Source organism: Balaenoptera acutorostrata, chromosome 9 (genome assembly GCF_949987535.1).
Source record: "Balaenoptera acutorostrata chromosome 9, mBalAcu1.1, whole genome shotgun sequence".
In the NCBI taxonomy this organism is placed as follows: Eukaryota; Metazoa; Chordata; class Mammalia; order Artiodactyla; family Balaenopteridae; genus Balaenoptera; species Balaenoptera acutorostrata.
In genome coordinates, this window is record NC_080072.1 from 38812841 (window position 1) to 38831569 (window position 18729).

Consider the following 18729-nt stretch of genomic DNA (forward strand, 5'->3'; position numbering starts at 1 on the left):
CTTGTATGTCTCTGGATCTTTTCTTTCAAATAGGGGGAAATTTTCAAAAAAACAGAGAGATAGTTTAAAAAAAAAATTGTGCAGAGGATGTAATGAATTTTCGTGTCAGCTGTGGAAAGAGTAAGGAGGAGGAGGAAGCAACGGGCAAAGGGAAGGAGTCTTCTAGAATCTGTTGGCTAAGCTTCTTCTAGTTAGCGCTAATGGAGAAGAAAACAGGGGGTCCCGGAGGAAACAGACAACATGGTAGCAAATTCTAAAAGGAAAATCAAACTAATAAAACTGCTGAAGAGCTGATCCTTCTGTCCTTATCATGGGCTTTGCGATATTACACATTTCGTGAAAACTCAGAAACGGCAACAAAATGTGGAGTTTGCTTCTGTGTTATAAACAACATGAGGATGATTTTCTTTTATTCTGGGGTAATTCCCTAAGGTTTAGCAATTGTCTTAAAACTTCTCCTCCATCAGATTGCCAGGCTCATGAATGAAACGCAGCCAATTAAAAATGTCTTCCTCTGCCTCCTCGGCAAGATCTCAACAGCTCAAGCCTGTGTATTTTCTCGCCTCTGCTTTTAACAACCACGGAATTTCTCCCACCGCCATGTACTTCTCAATTATTTGCAGAAAATGAGAGCAAATGAAAATCTATTGACAAAAATTATGAAACACTAGACTAAACCGTGGGTTTTTCTATGCTCCAAGTCCCAAAAAGGTGTTCTTTAAAATGAGCATTTATTCAGGGTTGCTTATCTGCTGTCATGGACAAGGCCTTGCACTGACTTCATTATTTATCTATTTATCTATTTTTTGATGCTCAAAATGCAATTACATTTAATCATTTTCTCTCTCTGATTGGCATTAATAGAATGGTTCAGAAAAAAACAAAAACCAAAAAAACAGCTGGCAGAGGTTGTGTCCCATCCCACTTTCAAAGAGATAATATACAAATATGCTTTACTTGCCTAGAGACTCTCGCTGGGGTAATTCAGCCACTGAGTTCCACTCAAACGGCCTGAGGATGGAAATATTGTACATTCCACATTCTCTGGGGAAGGAAGCCTAGGACAATGTATTTTTAATTTGTAAACCTTTTCCCAGAGCTATATAAGAGATCCCATCATTGTCGATCGAACAATTAATAATACCAGGGATGAACTGAATTAACTAAACCAAATCCCCTTTAACCTGCACTGACTTTAAAAGCAATATGCTACCTTGGCCCTTCACTAGGAAGTCCCCCACGCTAGGGACTTCCAGGCTTGCTGAGGGGTGAGATACATGTGAAATGACTACCAGACAATGCAACCTATTCCTCCACTGCAGTTCAGTTACCAGCCCCACTAACCACCCACCCAGGAGACAAGCAAAAAACTTCAGTCAGCCTTAGCTCTGCCCTCTCCCACATCCTTCCTTGCCTCATTCCCCAAGCCTCCCTGATTCTGACTCCAAAATGTCCCTAGAATACATCCCCTCCATGCCCACTCTTTGGTATGTGCATCAATCGGCTAGGGCTGCCATAGCAGAGTACCATGGAATAGGCGGCTTAAACAACAGAAATTGTTTTTTCACAGTTCCAGAGCCTAGAAGTCTGAGATTAAGGTGTCAGCAGGGTTGCTGTCTTCTGAAGTCTCTCCTTGGCTGGTAGACGGCTGCCTTCTCCCTGTGTCTTCACATGGTCTTCCCTTTGTGTATGTGTGTGTGTTGTAATTACCTCTTCTTATAAGGAGACAAGTCATCTTGGATTAGGGACCACCTGAATCACCTCGTTTTAACTTAATTATCTCTGTAATACCCTATCTCCAATGATAGTCACATTCTGAGATACTGGGGGTTAGGACTACGACATAGGAGTTTGGGGGTGTAGCGGGGCATAGTTCTGCCCATAACAGTATGTCATATAAGGACTTTCACGAATTGGTCTTGGACTTAACCCATTCAACTTAGCTTCAGACAATCTCTTCCATACAAGCCCCAGCTACACTCAAAGACCTGAAGCTTTCCAAATACAACAAGTACCCTCACCCCATCATGCTTTTGGGAATGCTATTTTTTTGCCTGGAATGTCAGGAAGATGGAACCTCCTCCCAACTCCTTAGCCTGGTGAACGCCTAGTAATCAAGTCACAGGTCAAATGCCATCTTCTCTGCAAAATTTATTCCTGAACTACCTGAGCAGAATTAATCCACCTCTGTGTTCTCATAGCCAGTACATAATTAACACAGCACTTGTCTCATTGCATTGAATTTTTAAACTCCCATCTGCCTCCTTGTTAGAATGTGACACACTTGTATTCACAGTGCTCGAAAAATAGTAGGCACTTAGTAAACATTTGTGGAGTGAGTGAAGTGGGAGAGACTGTAGGCTGGACTAAAAGCAAATTCTACTAGAATATAAAAGAAGAGATTATTATATACTGGAGTGGAGGGGCTTGGAAATGAAAAAACAAAACAAAGAACCTTATTGTGGTTCAGCAGTGTCTGTGTTTCTCCTCTGCTTCCTGGGCACACTCTTCTACTGCATTTCCCAGGCTCCCTACCAGTGACCAGGACACATGCTGAGTTGGCCAACGGAGGCCCGGCCCCCACGACCCCCAGAAAAGTCTCCACTCTCTCTTTGCACATCTGTGGATACAGAAGGTCCAGTGGACACTGAGGCCCTAGGAAATGGTGGAGCCATTGATTGGGAAGGGGCTTGGGTCCCTGCATGGAAGGACACCTGCTAATTCTAAATGCACTGTGACAAGAAGGAGAAATAAGCCTGATGTTGTGTTAGGTCGCCGAGATTTGGGGGATGTTTACTATTGTGTTAACTTCCTTGACTAACATGCACCTGAAATACTGGATGTGCTGCATCCAAGATAGTTGCTATCAGTGTCCATCCCGTTCATTTAAGACACAGGGAGCATCATCAGGGTTTTGCCTAATATTTGTGAAATCGATTCAAATGTGTCCTCTCCAATGTGACTACACAGGCATTTGGGAAAAGGAATGAAGTTATGGCATGGTGATACGAGTCACACGATTGGGCTTGCTTTGACTTTAAAACAAAACAGAAACAAAGCCCTGCTATTACCTCCAAGCTACTGCCTTCTCCCCTCTCCTTTCACAGCCAAACTGTAAGACTAGGTCCCATTTATTCCCTAGCATCTCGGCATCTGGCTTCCGATCCCCCCATGCCGCCACACCGCCGCACCTCCTAAGCACAAACTCTCCGGTCTCTCCTCAGTTGCTCTTCTCAGCCCTGCCTTCGCTCCTGACCACTGCTTTCTCCCTGAAATTAGTTCCTCTCCTTGAATTCTATGACTCTGTCTCCTGACTACCCTCATACCCAACCTCGTCCCAGCCCCCTCCCCCTCCTCTCCAGCTCCCTAGATCCATGTTCCATAAGGTCATATTCCTGCCCTTCTCCTCTCTCACTTTTTTTTTTGTTTGCATTGGTTTTCATCTTTGGTCTATTTTTAGAATTGATCTTCCCATTTTGGGAGGGCAACTCCCTTTTCATTTTCATCTCATTTTTCTATGTCTCTCCTGTGACAATCTCATCCATCTGCGCAGGTGACTCCCATCCATGCCCTGGCCTCTTTCCAGCTGTCTTAACTGTTCCACTGGATAGCTTTAAGTATCTCAAACAGGCCCCAACTACCAAACTCACCACCCTCTCCACACTGTTTCCTTTACTTCTCAAAACAGCACCATCGCCCCCTCATTCATTGGGTTCAACACTGCAAAGCCATCTTTGACTCCTCGTCAGTCAGTAACGGGGCCTGCCCATCTCTCCTGTGCCTTCATTACTGGTTGCCTAGACCACAATTAAAAGTTTACCTCTAACATTTTTTATCTGTCAGGGTCCAGTCAGAAAAACAGAAATCACACTAGTTTTGTTTTTTGTTTTTTAAGAGAGAAAATAATAGAGGAAATTGGCTAAACAGGTGCTAAAATTTTTGAAAAAGTAACAAGGGACACACTGACCTAACACAGAGATACAAACTGCAGCAGCAAGTAGCTACACCATCCCTGGGGCTGGGGAAACAAAGAGAAGAGATGGGGGTATCCTCATTGACATGCCTCAAGGAGAGCTCTCCGGGGGGCTAGGAGTCAGACCTCTGAGGAGAGCGCCCTGCCTGCTAACTGCTGGTGCTTCTAAGGGGCACCATGGAGCTGATCCAGGGCAATAGCTGGACACTGATTCCAACTGTCACTGTCGGGGTGAAGGGCCATTGTTTGAAGAGCGCTGAGGGGAACAGCTGGCAAGTAGGATGGAGTAAGTCCCTTCTCCCCTCCTCCTTCCAGTCTACTGGCGGAACTTAACGGAAAGTCGGCTGACAAGGAGACTGTAATTTTCGGAGTCCTAGCCCAGACACACAATGCAGAGTAGAGGAGGAAGATGTGGCACATTTCCCTACCTCTAGCTTCTCTCTCTCTAGTCAATTTTCCAAAGATTTCTGAATAGCCAGCATTTATTGAGCCCTTACTATGTGCCAATTACAATTCTAAGCACTTTAAATGTATTAACTCATCTAATCCTCTTAACAACACTTGGGGGTGTATACTATTATTACCCACAATACAAATAAGGAAACTGAGGCACTAGAAAGCTAACTCATGTGCCCAAAGAGATGAAAGTAGCATATAATTGACATATCCGGGATGTATACCCAGGGTGCCTAGTATAAAACAGATTCCCATACTTTCTTGTAACTTTCACACCTACATATACCTGAGGGAAAAGCCAAAATAGAATAATGGAAGTGCAATTCCCAAAGTAAATGATTCTCAAATTGTAGCATGTACATGTAAGAGCCATCTGGGGAACCTGACAAAAATTCAGACTCCAGGACTCTCTTCTCAGAGACTGATTTAAAAGGTCTGAGATGAGAAATTTGAATTTCAAACACGTTATCCCTGGACACCACCCTCCGCGCCCACCCCCCAGCCCCTGATTCTGATGTGAATGGTCTGTGGACCACCATTTGAGAACACTAACTTGGCAGGGGTTGGTGAGAAAATAAGAGGATATAACTTGAAAAAGTCCACTTGCCCCCAGATTGAGAATCAGCCTTCAACACAACTCTGATCACATCATGTTCTGCTTAAAATCCCTCAATTCCACTCAACAGACTTATTCAGCAGATTCATGCAAATATTTATTGAACACATACTACGTGCTAGACAGTATTTTAGGTGCTTGGGATACATCAGTGAACAGAACAAAGATCCTTCATGGACCTTATAATCTGATGGGGTGGAAAGGGAGACAGTATGCAGTAGACACAATAAATAAATCACACAGTATGTCAGAAGGTGGTAAGTGCTATGGGGTAAAAGGTAGCGTAGGGTAAAGAGGAGGAAAAGGGCAAGAAAAGGATGTTACAACTTTCAAAATGTGGATGAGGGTAGGCCTCACTGAGAAGCCGACATTTCAAAGAAAGCTGTGAGGAAAGGCACTATGGATTTCTGGGGTTACAGCGGTCTAGGCAGAGAGAACAGGCAGGGAAAGGTCTGAGGCAGAAGCATGCCTGGGAGGTATGCGGGATCAGCAAGGCGAAAAGCAGGAGAAGCGGTCAGATCCTATAGGGTCCTGCAGGCTACTGTCAGGGCTTTGGCTCTTCCTCTGGTGAAATGAAGAGCCACTGGAGGGTTCCTGAGCCCAGGAGTGACATGATTCAATCTGCTTTGTACAAGGATCACCCCGCTGCTTGTAACAGGGTGAGGGTGGAAGCAAGGAGACCAAATAAGAGGGCTGTAGTAATCCAGGCAAGAAGTGATGGTAACTCAGGACTACAGCAGCAATGGTGGCCAAAAGGATTCAGTTCTGGATGTATTTTGAAGATAGAGCCAGTAGGATTTCTCAAAGAAATGAATCTGTGGTATGATGAGAAAAAGTGAGTTATCAAGAAAAGATTCTAAGGTTTTGGCCTGAGTAATGCAAAGGATGGAGTTTCTGATCAACTGATATGGGGAACACTGAGGGTAGGGAACAGGGTTGTTTACTTTTTATTCATTTACTTTAAAACGTATTGTTTTATTTTTTATCGATTTTTAAAATCCAAGTTTTATTTGTGCACATGGGGCTAGGGTAGAAATCAGAAGTTCAGTTTCAATTTGGACAAGTTAAATTTAATATGTCTATAGATGTTGAAGTGGATATGTCAAGTACACAGTCTGGAGTTTGAGAAGGAAGTCTGAACTGGAGTTAACAACCTGGGGCGGTTGGGCACATAGATGGTATACGTCAGGAAGAGGAAGTGAGTTTAGATAAAGAGCAAGAAGATCAAGGAGTCGCCTCTGGGACATTCCAACATTAAATGGTAGGGGCGGAAAAACAGCAAAGGAGATGTTGGGCTCTCAAGAGCAACCAGCGAGAGGAGGAAGAAACTCAGGGGTGCTCTCCTGGAGGCCAGGTGAGGAAAGTGTATTAAGGAAGCAGGAGTGACCACCTGTCAGATGCTGCTGGTAGGTTCTGTACGATGGACTTGGAGCTGACACGCAATTTAGCAACACGGAGGACAGCGGTGTGCTTGACAAGAGCAGTTTCCATGAGGTGCTGAAGGTAAAAGCCTGACTGCAGACGGGTTAGAAGGAGGATGGGAGAGAGGACTTGGAGATATTGACAAGGTTTTCAAGAACTTTTACTTACAAGAGTGAAGAAATAGTTCCTTATTGCTCACTTTAATCTTACAGCTCCTTAGCTTAACGTTCAATGCCCCTGGTGATCTAGCCCCCGTCCACCTTTCCAACTTATTAACCAAGCTCCCCACTTCCAACATCCTACACACCCAGGTTGTCATTGTTCTGACTATACTTTAGACTTTCCCGTTGTCTTTACTCATAGAGTTCTCTCCATCTGAATGCCTTTCACTTCCAACTCCCTATTTCCAAACTCAGTATCACTGAAAACCCTTTCTAATGCCCTATCATCCATAAACACTTCCTTGATTACACCCACTGAGGCTCTCCCCAACCTCTAAACTCTAACCATATTTAATTTGCACCCCTCTTATAGCTTTTAGCATTTTCTACATTATACTATAGTTTCATGTATCTTAGCTTCCCCTCTAGACTGTAAATGCCATGATTAGTATGCCCAATTAAATGTTTTATAGCCTCCAACACCTAGCATGATGCTCCATAAATATTTGTGGAATAATTTAAAAATGAATGAAATGTGCTTTCCATGTTACATATCAATGAGGTGTGCTGGAATACAGTGGCTCTGGGAATTTGAATTTTAAACAAGTGAGCCCCAGGCCCCTGCCCTGTCCCTGTGATTCTGATCTAACTGGTCTACGGACCACAATTTGAGAATATTTACTTGGCAGGTGTTGGTGGGAAAGGAAGGGAGAGAGAAAAAGTCCTTCTGTCCCTTAAATGAGAATCAGTCTTCAAGCCACAATTCTGATCACATCATGTCCTGCTTTAAAACCCTTCATTCATTCAACAAATTCATTCAAATATTTATTGAACACATACGTGTCAGGTGGTATTCTAGGAGGCTGGGACCTCAGAGTGGGTAGCCCACTTGGTATCCATTTGACCTTGAAGAAAATACAAACTTCTTTAGGCTTTAGTTTCCTTATCTCAAAGCCTCTGTAGAAAAAAGGAGAACAGGTCTTTGAGGAACTGAAAGGTCTATGCCATTAGAGTACAAACTGTGGTCCAAAGCAAGATGGTAAACAAAATAAGGCTCTATCATTCAGGGTCAGTTGGACATGATAAGAATTTTAGCTTTTACCCCAAGAGCAATGGGAACCTAAGGAAGGGATTTTAGCGGGAAGTTGCCATGTCCAGGGGCATATTCATATATATATATATATATATACACACACACACACACACACACACACACAATACCAAGAGTTCAAGTTGAATTAGCATTTCTTCCAGAACAAAGAAAATGAGCAATTACAATCACAACACCAGTCTAATATTTTAAGGGTACTAAGTAAAAATTGTAATTAATCTTTAAGATTTCCTGTTCAATTTTCTAAGCAAAACGGAAAACAAAATTAAATTTTGCTATTGCTATTAACAGTGATCTCAACTCATTCCTGGAATTTGGGAATTTTTCTTCACATCCTATATATACCTTTTCTCAATTTAAGATTCAAGAAGTGTCAAGTGTCAGAAACTAAGTCTCAACTACAAAAAAAAATTTTTATTAAGTGTGAAAGCAAAACAGGTACATCTATTTAAATATTTTTTTACATATTTATAGATAAAACAAAGACAAATAATTTATCAAAAATTACAAGTTTAAAGAATAATACTATTTTGAAACAGCCAATAAAAGTATCTGAAAATACCACATTTTCTCCATAATTGGTGAATATTATCTCCAAAAAAAAAAAAAAAGAAAAAGGAACTTGCGTTTTCTTGTGAAAAATATAAAAGTTTTTTTTTTTAGATGTCTGCCAAGATTGTTCAGAAACAGTCCATCTTACTAAGTCTGAAAAAGTGTAAGCCTTTCTCGAGAACTTCTGTTTTTACCAAATGCTTTAAAAACCACCTGTGTTTTCCTTTGGGCTTAGGTGAACTCTAAATCTTCACTTCACTTGCAGACCACAGGGCATCAACATAAATACAAACAAATCAGAGTGAGAGTTGTGGGTTGCTTTTCTTCACACTGAGCGAAGAACTTTCTCCTTAGCTGGGTGAAAGACCATGGTGTACTGTGACGTCCAGTCTACTGCACAGGGCTTGACCAAGCCAAAGCAGCCACACTGAAAGAAATCTGCGAGGTTCTGTGTGAACCCAAGGCTGCCAAGAAAGAAAGAGAACACGTCTTACTACATTTCCTGTTAGCATTTGACAAACATTCATTCAAACCATAAACATTCACTGAGAATTTACAGTATACATCCTTCCAAGATCCTGCAGGAATCCAGAGGTGAATCAGACAGTTCTTGAATTTATGGCCCTTAAAACTGAAGCCCAGTTCCATTTCTGGACCTGAATCCCTATTTTGAGATTCCCTGGCTTGTGCCCAGCAACTCAAGTTCATTTTAGGTCCCCACTCACTACAACAGTCACTGCCACCATTAAGTTTCTTTCTTTCCATTCCCACTGCTCTAATTCAAACTTGGACTATCTCAAGGGCCAGACAGGCCAGAAAAACTATGATCAACAAGATGGGATTCTTCGAATTCTAAGAAACTCTAAATGGTGTCTCTGTCTCAATTCCTTCTAATTCATCCTACATACTGGAGACTGGTCCTCCAAACACCTGATATATTCATGGCCTCTAACCTCCCAGTCAAAACCCTTTAATGACATTCCTCTGCCCAGAGGCTCAAAGACAAATCCCTCATCTGTGTACTCACAGCCCTATATAATAAAGCCCAGGACTCCTCGGGTATTGATGCTCCAAACTCATCTTTTGTTATAGCTTCTCTGGCTTTATTTTTCCCGTGATCACAACTGCATGCGCCATTCTTCTACCCTGGAACCCACACTCCCCTACTCTTCCATCAGGTAACACCCTTATCCTTTTAAGCCCTACCAGTTCTCAAGGCCTAGGTCAAGGCCCACTTCCCCTTTAGAGCCTTCCTGACTACATACCTTCAGCATCATTTTTTCCTCCATTAAATTCCTGAATGCTACTGTCTGTTCGGTTATCATGAATATTCATTTTTAGGCATACGCCCCATCTTTCAAGGGCCTAACCCAACGTCTTAAACACATCGGAACACGTCTGTGTGTGAGGATGCGTGTGCCACTGCTGCAGGTTAGTGACAGTGGTCAAGAAATTCCCAAGGCTGCTAAGAAGGCAGCTTCCCAGGCAGGGGGCTGCCCACACGGAACTGATGGGGTGGAAGCAGGGAGGCATGCTGGGGACCGACAGGGCCCAGTTCAAGAGCTGGCTAGTGAGTAAAAGTAACTTAGGGGAAGACAATAAGACAAATCTTTGGTTTGAAGCTAGATTCAAAGTGGCTCCAAGGCTTTACCTTTAGTTCCTCCAGTAATGCTGCCATGTCTTAGCAATTCCCCAAAATGTCCCAACTCTCTCACCTCTGGCCCTTTATTCAGACACTTCTCCAGGGCTCGGGATGCCCTTCCTTCCTTCTCCCCACCCCACACCCTTCAAGGCTCAGCTTAAAATTCCACCTCTATCACAAAGAGGTCTGTGCTTCGGTGTAGTAAATATTTATTCCTCTGGTTAAGTCACTGAGAAAGGGATTTTATTATCACTGCCAGTCTGAAATAATCATCACAAGCTTAACACGACTCTCTACACTCCATCACTTTGGCCGTCTCTTCCCAATTAAGTCAATTTCTCTCCTCTAAACACACATCATAATCATATCCCAGGCTCTGATTTCCTTGCCTAACAGCCTAACAGTTTCATCTTGTACCACGAGTGTGCTTTAAAATAGACTGCTCATGAGATATGCAGTGAGCGGTCAAATCCCTAGAGGGCCCTGGGTCACCTCTGCAGCACTCCCAGCCTCCAAGATCCCGATATATCTGACAGGAAGATAAGCTTCAAACCCTGATCTCTCATCTCGTAAGATGACGGCCATCCTACAAACACTCTCATTTTCAGCTGAGGACAGGTTTTACACAACCAGTGCTCTGGGGAAAACATATCCCAAACCTGAAAAAGTAACTTTTCCCTGACACAGGTGGGCACTTTAAACATTGGGCTAAAAGAATTACTGGCGACAGAAAGCCAGGTTGAAAATCCTGGCAAAGCTCACAATCTAACGCTTTCTACAGAGAGCCTTGTGGCTGGCTTTCTCAGCCACGTGCTTAGTTATCTCACGCTGACTTCATGCCAGCAATATGCAACCTTGTGACCATGTGGCTTGACTGAAGAGATCTCCCATCTTGGCAAAACTTCAAAGTCACTTACTGTTTGTGCTGAGTCCAGTAGACTAAATCTTACCACCTTGGGGCTCGTGACCTTACCACTCATCTCCTGTTACTGAGGCTTCCAAGAAAGAAGAGGTTCAACTCCGTCAGCCAGTTAGAGGATGGCAGCAGGGCTGTGGGTGGTGACACTAGGTCGGGAAACCAATGGCGAGGCCAGCACCTTCCACCGGCTCAGTGGGCAGAATAGGTCTCACTTACTTGTATGGGGTCCTCCTGAGGGACAACGTCTGTTTCATGTGCCTGCTCTGCTTCAGCAGGCTGGTTCTCTCATGAGAGGTCAGGCCCAGAAAAGCAATCTGAAAATGAAGGTGGGAAGGTACATGAAAAACACCACCACATTGAGGCTCGTCACTCTTAGCAACGCATCACAGGACACTGGCAAACATTCAGTTCTCCCCCAGAGACAACATCACCTGGACTGCTAACCAAGGATCACGGTGAGGGGAAGGACAGAGCAGCTCGAAACAAGACTCCTATGTAAATCTCGTAGCTAGGCATTTTATTTTTTTTTGATTGTCTGACTTTTATTAACCTTTAAGAAAGCAGAGTGCATTGACTCAGAGTCGTGAAATGATTACTTTAGTAATTCAAGCTGTGGCTTACGGCCATATTTAGATTCTCAACACATTCAGCATTCAACTTCCAGGTGAATCAAACAACATAAGGTCAGTATTAATGCAATTATCTCAACCTCTATACGCTTCTTAGTATCTCTTTGAGAAGGGCCAAATAAAAAAGTTCATCTGAAGTGAAGAACATTTAAATCCATAAATTTGGGGAAGGGTAAGAATTAAGGTAACTTTAAAAACTCTCAAATCATTAAAACCAATATTATTCACTGAGATATCTCACCTAATCCTCAAAATAATTCAAACATCAAGTTCCTTATCTGTAAGACAGAGATTATCACAGCATCCTCATCGGATTCTCTAAGGATTTGTGATAAGATATTTAAAATGATCCAGTGCAGAGGCTGATAGAGATGAAGTAACTGGTCCAAGGCCACACAGCTTAGAAAGTGGCAGAAGTGGGGCAGACACCTCAGTCAGTGTGAGAATAAAGCCCATGGTCCTTGCCAGCCCTCTATATGCTCAGTTTGACTCCCTACAGTCAAAACCATGACTCACCTGAGCACTCAGGAAACGAAGGGCTTTAAATAACTGGACTGTTTTGTTTATTACGAAAACAACTTTACTCTGAATTCCTGTTTTTGAAAACTAACCAAAACTTTGAGTCCACTTTCCTGCCTTAGAGAGTATAAACAAACTTTCTTTTAAAAAGTAAAGATATTATAGCCTCAAATGTACTTATTCTAAGAGTCCAGGAAAGAAGAAAGAGAATTAGAACTGATGTCCCAAATCTTAGGTTCTGCTTCTAACTCCACCTCTGACTGAGCCCTATGACCATAAGCAAGGCGCTCAACATCTCTTAGGCTTAGTTTTCTCATCCATAAAATGGAAACACGACTTTGGCACAGACTCCAACTCAAATGTCTGAGGCCATTGACAGGAAAGTGCTTTGGAATACGTAAAGCATATATAAATATTAGGTATTACAAATGATTATAATATTAATAATCATTGATGCTAATATCCATTCTTACCGCCTGAGTCTGTAGATGTCAGATAGGAGATTAGGACGAGTATTCAGAAACCTCAGTTCAGTCAGTATTATTAGCTTAATTCCTTCCCTTAGCATTTTTCCCCCTTTTTCTTACTTTATTTTTTATTATTATTGCAGAATTGGTTATTCCTCCATAAAAATGGAATACATCTTGCTTTTGTTGAGTAATGCTCTAATTGTCTGAGGTCCGGCAATAATTGGCTCAGACTGATCATGGCTGTGCATTCCACGGGGGCAGGCCATAGCAACAATGAGAATTAGGTTACGCTCATAAAGGCAGGCAGGCAGCAGGGAGGGGACAGAAGCTTCACAGAAAGCTGAAGGCGGTGGCTACTGCCCTGGAGCATGAGCTTTCTAATGGTCGTGACCTACTCCGCAAGTGTAAGTACCATGTCTGTTGGTTAGTGATGCAGCTTTCATTTCTCCCCCACTTCCATCCACTTAAGTACTGCATAATAATAAGGATAACAAACAGGGCTGGGAAGAGTGAGGGAACATAATCATCTCACATTTGCACAATGCTTTACAGTTTATACCATGTTTTCACATGCCATATAATTTAATTATATGATGGAAAAACCCCTTGAAACGAACTGTCAGAAGACCTAAGTTTCCAGTTCTGATTTTTGCCACTCACTGGGTGACCCTGAGCAATTCAATTCACCTCTCTGTACCTCTATCCGTAAAAGAGGTCAGATTAGATAACTCCTAGGGCTACACTAACACCTTATGACTCTAACCTTTAAACTATCCTGCGAGAGTAGACAGGCATTATTATCCCCATTTTACAGACAAACAAACTGAAATTCAGGAGTCAAATGACATGCCCAGACCCACAGAGTAAGTGACAGAAGTGGAACTCAAATCTAAGTGTTCTGATTTGAAATTCAAGTCTTTCTATCTCACTATGGGGTACTGGAAATTTTACTCAAAGGCATTATTAGAAGATAAATACCTGAAAGAGCTGATTTAGTAATAAAAATGTTGACCATGAGAAATGGAAACTTGTTAACATGAAGATATATACGACCCAAGGGGAACAGGCCACAATCTGATTGAGGTAGGTCCACAGTCCATCTTCTTTGAATGTTGTGACACAATGATTTGACCAATCTGTGAATTCACAAAAAAGGAACCCATTATTTAAAAAGGCAACAAACTAGTGATCATTCCTCAAGAAGATAAAAATCACTGCAGTTCTGTTTAGGGAGAAGAGAAAGTAAGACATGAGGGCACAGATCAGAACTCAACTTTAAGATTTTATCTTCCAAATAAATGCCAGCTCAACAAAGATTAAAAAAAAAAAAAAAGATACCTCACTGTTAAGGCTATGATAATACTGCATTGGTAGTTGGCAGTGAGGGAATAAAAGCAAAAATGTCTATAAAATCATCACTAAAATTAGCATATTCAGCATAAAAAACACTGGCCAGAAGTTAATTGTTCAAGGACTTGATAACTGAGAATGATTATATATTTAATAAATATTTCTCCTAGAAAATTCTCTATCTTATCCATGTTACAGCAAGATAAGGGTCTATTACAGAACAGAATATAAACTCTTATTAAGGGTTCAGATCAACAGGCCATTCCTGTGGGCACAAGAAATCCTATAAGCACCTAGATACCACTGGACCACAGCCTACAGCATGCAGTTACTGGGTGTACTTCTGCACTGGGACCATAATTAATCCTGCAGGGGGAGAAAAGCCAGGTGAGAGAACTCATGAGTCAGACACCCCTAGGAAAAGAACAGAAAACAAGATTCATATGGTCGCAGCTCAGTTTTTCCCCAGAAACATCTATTTACATGCCGATCAAAAGTGAGGCCTTCACTATGGTCTTCATGATACTGACCCCCTAACCCACACAGCCAAGAGCAGCAGTAAGGAGAACACAGGTAGGAAGCAGCAGAAACGAGGGAACAGATCTTCAAGGTTATGTAAAACCAATGACTTTAAACAGGCATCATGAGCATTCATAAAGGACAAGGAAATAAGAATTGTGTAGATTTGCACCTTGAGGTTTCATAAATGCCTCTGACAATTTGAAAAGTAGTTTCAGACATTTTCCCAAAGCAGCATTTAAGAGCTCCTGGGACAGGAAGAAAATGAGTCCATGACTTAACTATCAACTGTCTGTCCATTTTTTCTTTTTGAGTCTCATTTGATTTCCAACCATCCTTCATGAATATATGCCAGAAGAATTCTAAGGGCAATCATCATTGAGTAACAATCAATGTAAAAAACTTAAGGTAAATTACACTTTCTTTAGAGCTTCTCATTAGGGCTGCAAAGAAAGATGCATTCCATGTACCTGATATAACAAAAAAAAGAATTTCCAACAGCAGGCAGAGGAAACAGCTGCTGAGTGGGAAAGAGTATCTATTTTCTTTCAGCTTCTGGATTTCTACTGCTCCCTTCTGGGAATTTTTTTGATAACACAGCATGACTTTGAACGGAAATTTTCATAGGACTGATTTCAGATTTATCAAAGATATGGCTGCAAATGGCCACATACATTATGTTATACAATATAACACTTTAATATGTACTAATAATACATTCTTATCAGGTGGTCACTGGCTAATGATAGGGAATGCGTATTGCTCCAGGTCAATCATTTTCAAACAACTCTGACAGTTACAATGTTCTTTCTAACAATGATCTAAAATCTTTCTCCCTGTAACTTGCGGGATGCTGACACTTTGAGTGACTTACTGTCCACCCTGAAAACAGACCTCACAGAAGGGGAAATGCATGGAGGCTGCACAGAGCCAGAGTAGCTGGAACCGGATCCCACGAGGAAGATGAGGGTGCACAGCAGCGTTCTGGCACCAGGAGCGTTAACGATAAACAAAGAAGGTGGGATGACAATGAGGCCTCATTAGAAAAATGGAGCAAAAGTTCGTTTTTGCTGTCTGTGAAATAATGATAAATGACAGGATGCGTGCATTCGGTGTAAAGAAATACTGTCAGAATATAAATGGGATAAAAGTAACAAAACACGTTCAGCTAGTCTATACAGCTGTTAGTAAATGTAAGGTGGGACTGTTCCTAAGAAACAAAAAACGTGATACACAAATTGGTTCAGAGCCAGAGAATAAAGACAAAGAGGAGGGAAGAACCAAACGCATGTAATAAGGAAGCAACTTGGAAAGAATGAATGTGATGGAAAATTACTTCTGTCCTTATCAATACAGTCGTATGCTGGACATAGCCACCACACAAAGATGACTATTTTTAGTGAAGAGAGAGAATGGGGAGAGACAAGAGCGGTGTAAAATCTGGCTCCTCTCCATGAGGATCAAGTCCAAGGGACAAGTTGGTCCATGGGCCAGCTTAAAAAGGTTTTCCAGGAACATGCTTTACTGTCAGGCCTTAAAAAGGCAGCTCTTTCAACAGAAAGAAGCACTGTCAACAAAATCTTTTATTTCTTACACCACAGGACATAATCTAAGAGGTTTTAAAATTTCAATGCTTAGGATTTCTGATGGCCTTTGACAAGAACTGAGATCAGGGATCACAACCTTCTGACCTAGGTCCATTTGAGATGGTGGTAGTTACACTGAGCTACAAAAGCATTCCTTAGTGATCAGAGACACTGACGGTGTCTGGTAGGGAGAGGGGCTGACAAGGTAACTGAGGCCCCCTCCATGCCTACGGCAGGGCTAAAAATAGATCATTTCGTAGATTTTAATTAACAATCTCTAAAAATGAAACCTTAAACAAAACAAAACTTGTAATACTGGATGTCTCTGGAGAAGAGATCTGGGAGGCTGGGGACAGCACAGGAGGAACTGTCTTTCAACAACTAAACAAAATTTAAACTAGAGAAAGCCAGTGGGTGAGTGGGGCGGGGAGTGTAAGGTGCGGTGGGACTTGGGATGCTAAGGGGAAAAGAAAAAACGTAGGAAAAAACTTTCCACGTCCTCCTGCATCATTTCAGATTTTAGCTCAAGCAACAAACTAGTATTCTACCGGCAAAATCTAAGACTTAAGCATGAATATAACAGGAGGGTGGATGGAAACAGATCAGTAGCAAAGCCTCTGCCTCTAGATCCAAATTCTCCTAAAACCTTCAGAATAAATGAATAATAAACAGTTAAACAAATAAAGTCAAAATAAACTACAAGCACAGCAAGTGTTTCCGGTTAGGTAACCTATTCCAAGGTCTGAAAAGCACAGTCATGCAATTCTTAAGAGCTAACCAAAATCCTCCCTGCTTCAATTTAAACCCTGTTCTTAGTCGCTCACCTTGGAACAGCTCAACGTCACTCCCTCCATGAGACCCCCTCAACGCCCTTCTGCACTGCTGTTGAAAAGTTATTTGCCTTTCTCAGGGATGCAGAATAAGTGAGCTAATGTTTTCTTCCAAGTTATTATTTCCAACCTTTCGATCATTGTTACTGTTTTCCCATCAGTTCTAAGTTGTGACTTGACATCTGTCAAATGGCATGAGCTTTCAGAGTTTTGTTCCTTAATTACTGTGACCACCTCCACCTCCCTCCCACAACCTCTCTAGCACCAATCTTTTTTTTTTTTCCTAGTTTATTTACTTATCACTTCCCTTGCTTTGTACTTGAACACCTGATTTTTACTCATTTCACTGGGGGATAAATCTGCACTTACCTTAAATGAATCTCTATTTCTGACCACTTCTCAAATTTATCAAGGTCACTTTAGAGTAGAATCTCTTCCAAACTACTGACAACTAACCTCTTCTAGCACTCTTGCAGCTTCCCAATGCTGAGAGAGTCTTAGAGACGTTTGTTTCATTTTTATTAGGGTATGGTTTATAGTAATCCAGCCGGAATGTGAGATACAAGAGTTTACAAGAAAAAGTATATGTGAGTGCAGGTGCATAAGTTTGCTAGAAGAAAAATTTATACTTACAGATGAAAGATTCATATATAATCCAGTCACACACAATGGAAAGGAAAAATAAGAAGAATATGTAATAATGATGGTTGCCAAAACCTACATCAAAAAGAAAAACATGTTTAATACTTTCTTCCAATGATTTTCCAGATCAAGACCTTATTAAACCACTTCCCTGTCAAAAGCCTTCACCAAAGTAAAAGAGAAATAAGCTATTGTTTTGCTTTTAAATACCATTAAACCCAAACCAAACAGCTCTGATATGTCACGTTCAACTGTCCATGTTAACTAAACTAATATTTATTCATTACACTTCTTTTTTGGATAGAACAAATACAGCTCTAGGATGGCCTATACAGCATTGGAGGGAGGGGAGGAGGCAGGATTTGGGGCAAGTCATACCCTGTCTCTTCCTTCCTTCCGTGTAATAAGTTTATGTAAGTACAACTTCTGGACATCAAGTACTGACTTAATCAGGGGAACAGAGAAAACAAATGAGGGGCAATAGATATATTGCAGGAGACTGACATAGCAAAAGAGGGGCAACCTGCGGCCTGAGAAAGGCCTACAGAAGCAAAGAAGGGGTGAGGGGGCCAGGCAACCAAGCCCCACTGTTGCATGTGCTGCCCCCTTGATGCTGGAGATGGCAGCATTTTGATGCTAATGACACAAAAGCTCCTTAGCCACCATCACATTCCCACCTCCTCCTGAGGTAGCAAAGCCCAGTAGAAGGAGCAACACCCACTGGAATCAGGAGACCCAGATTTACAAATGACAAGCTGTGTGACTACAGGTCCATCATTTAACTTCTCTGATTCAGTGTTCTTACTTTTAATATGGGGAAAATATCTCTTCTGTCTACTTCACAGGCCTGTGGCAACCAAACAGGATGATATATATGAAAACACTACGTAAACGCAGTGTGATAAAAATATGTGGGCTCATACTATTGTTTTCCCACTGCCATTAAAAGCTGCCTGTTATAATGCTAATCATCTCATCTCTATGGTGGGATGGGATACACGAAGCCTGGAAGCCCAGGAATTCTCTCTTCACCTGTTCTCTAGGAATAGTGGAGAACATCACAATGCACTGAGGAAAGCTGCCTGAGCTGAGGCAGCCTTTTGTTCATCAAGATTATACATGCATAGTCTCTCCTGAAGACCCATGACCATAGTTCCTCTGCAGTTCCTCATAATAAAGCCCTGGGTTTTACTGTGACGGCTCGGAGGAAACCCAGGGCTTCAGATCAGAACGCTCCCTGGGTGGAAGGCAATCCCCAGACCCCTGCTGTCTCTGGTTCTAGCACCTACCTGAGCCTTAGAAGCAAGTAGAGAAGGTGAATAAAAGGGACAA

The 18729-nt window shown here is 41.9% G+C and overlaps 1 protein-coding gene across 2 annotated transcripts in view; it reads right to left on the reverse strand.

The window, feature by feature from the left end:
- Positions 1-8153: 8153 nt before the first annotated feature.
- Positions 8154-18729, reverse strand: part of ZDHHC13 (zinc finger DHHC-type palmitoyltransferase 13) — a 49208-nt gene continuing 38632 nt past the window's right edge. For both annotated transcript variants that reach the window (XM_057553688.1, XM_057553689.1), the window contains exons 14-17: positions 17389-17472; positions 13449-13606; positions 11069-11166; positions 8154-8755 (exon numbers count right to left, since the gene is read on the reverse strand). In XM_057553688.1, coding sequence (XP_057409671.1) covers positions 8617-8755; positions 11069-11166; positions 13449-13606; positions 17389-17472 — 479 coding nt within the window. In that variant the 3' untranslated portion in view covers positions 8154-8616. The remainder of the gene's footprint in view (positions 8756-11068; positions 11167-13448; positions 13607-17388; positions 17473-18729) is intronic.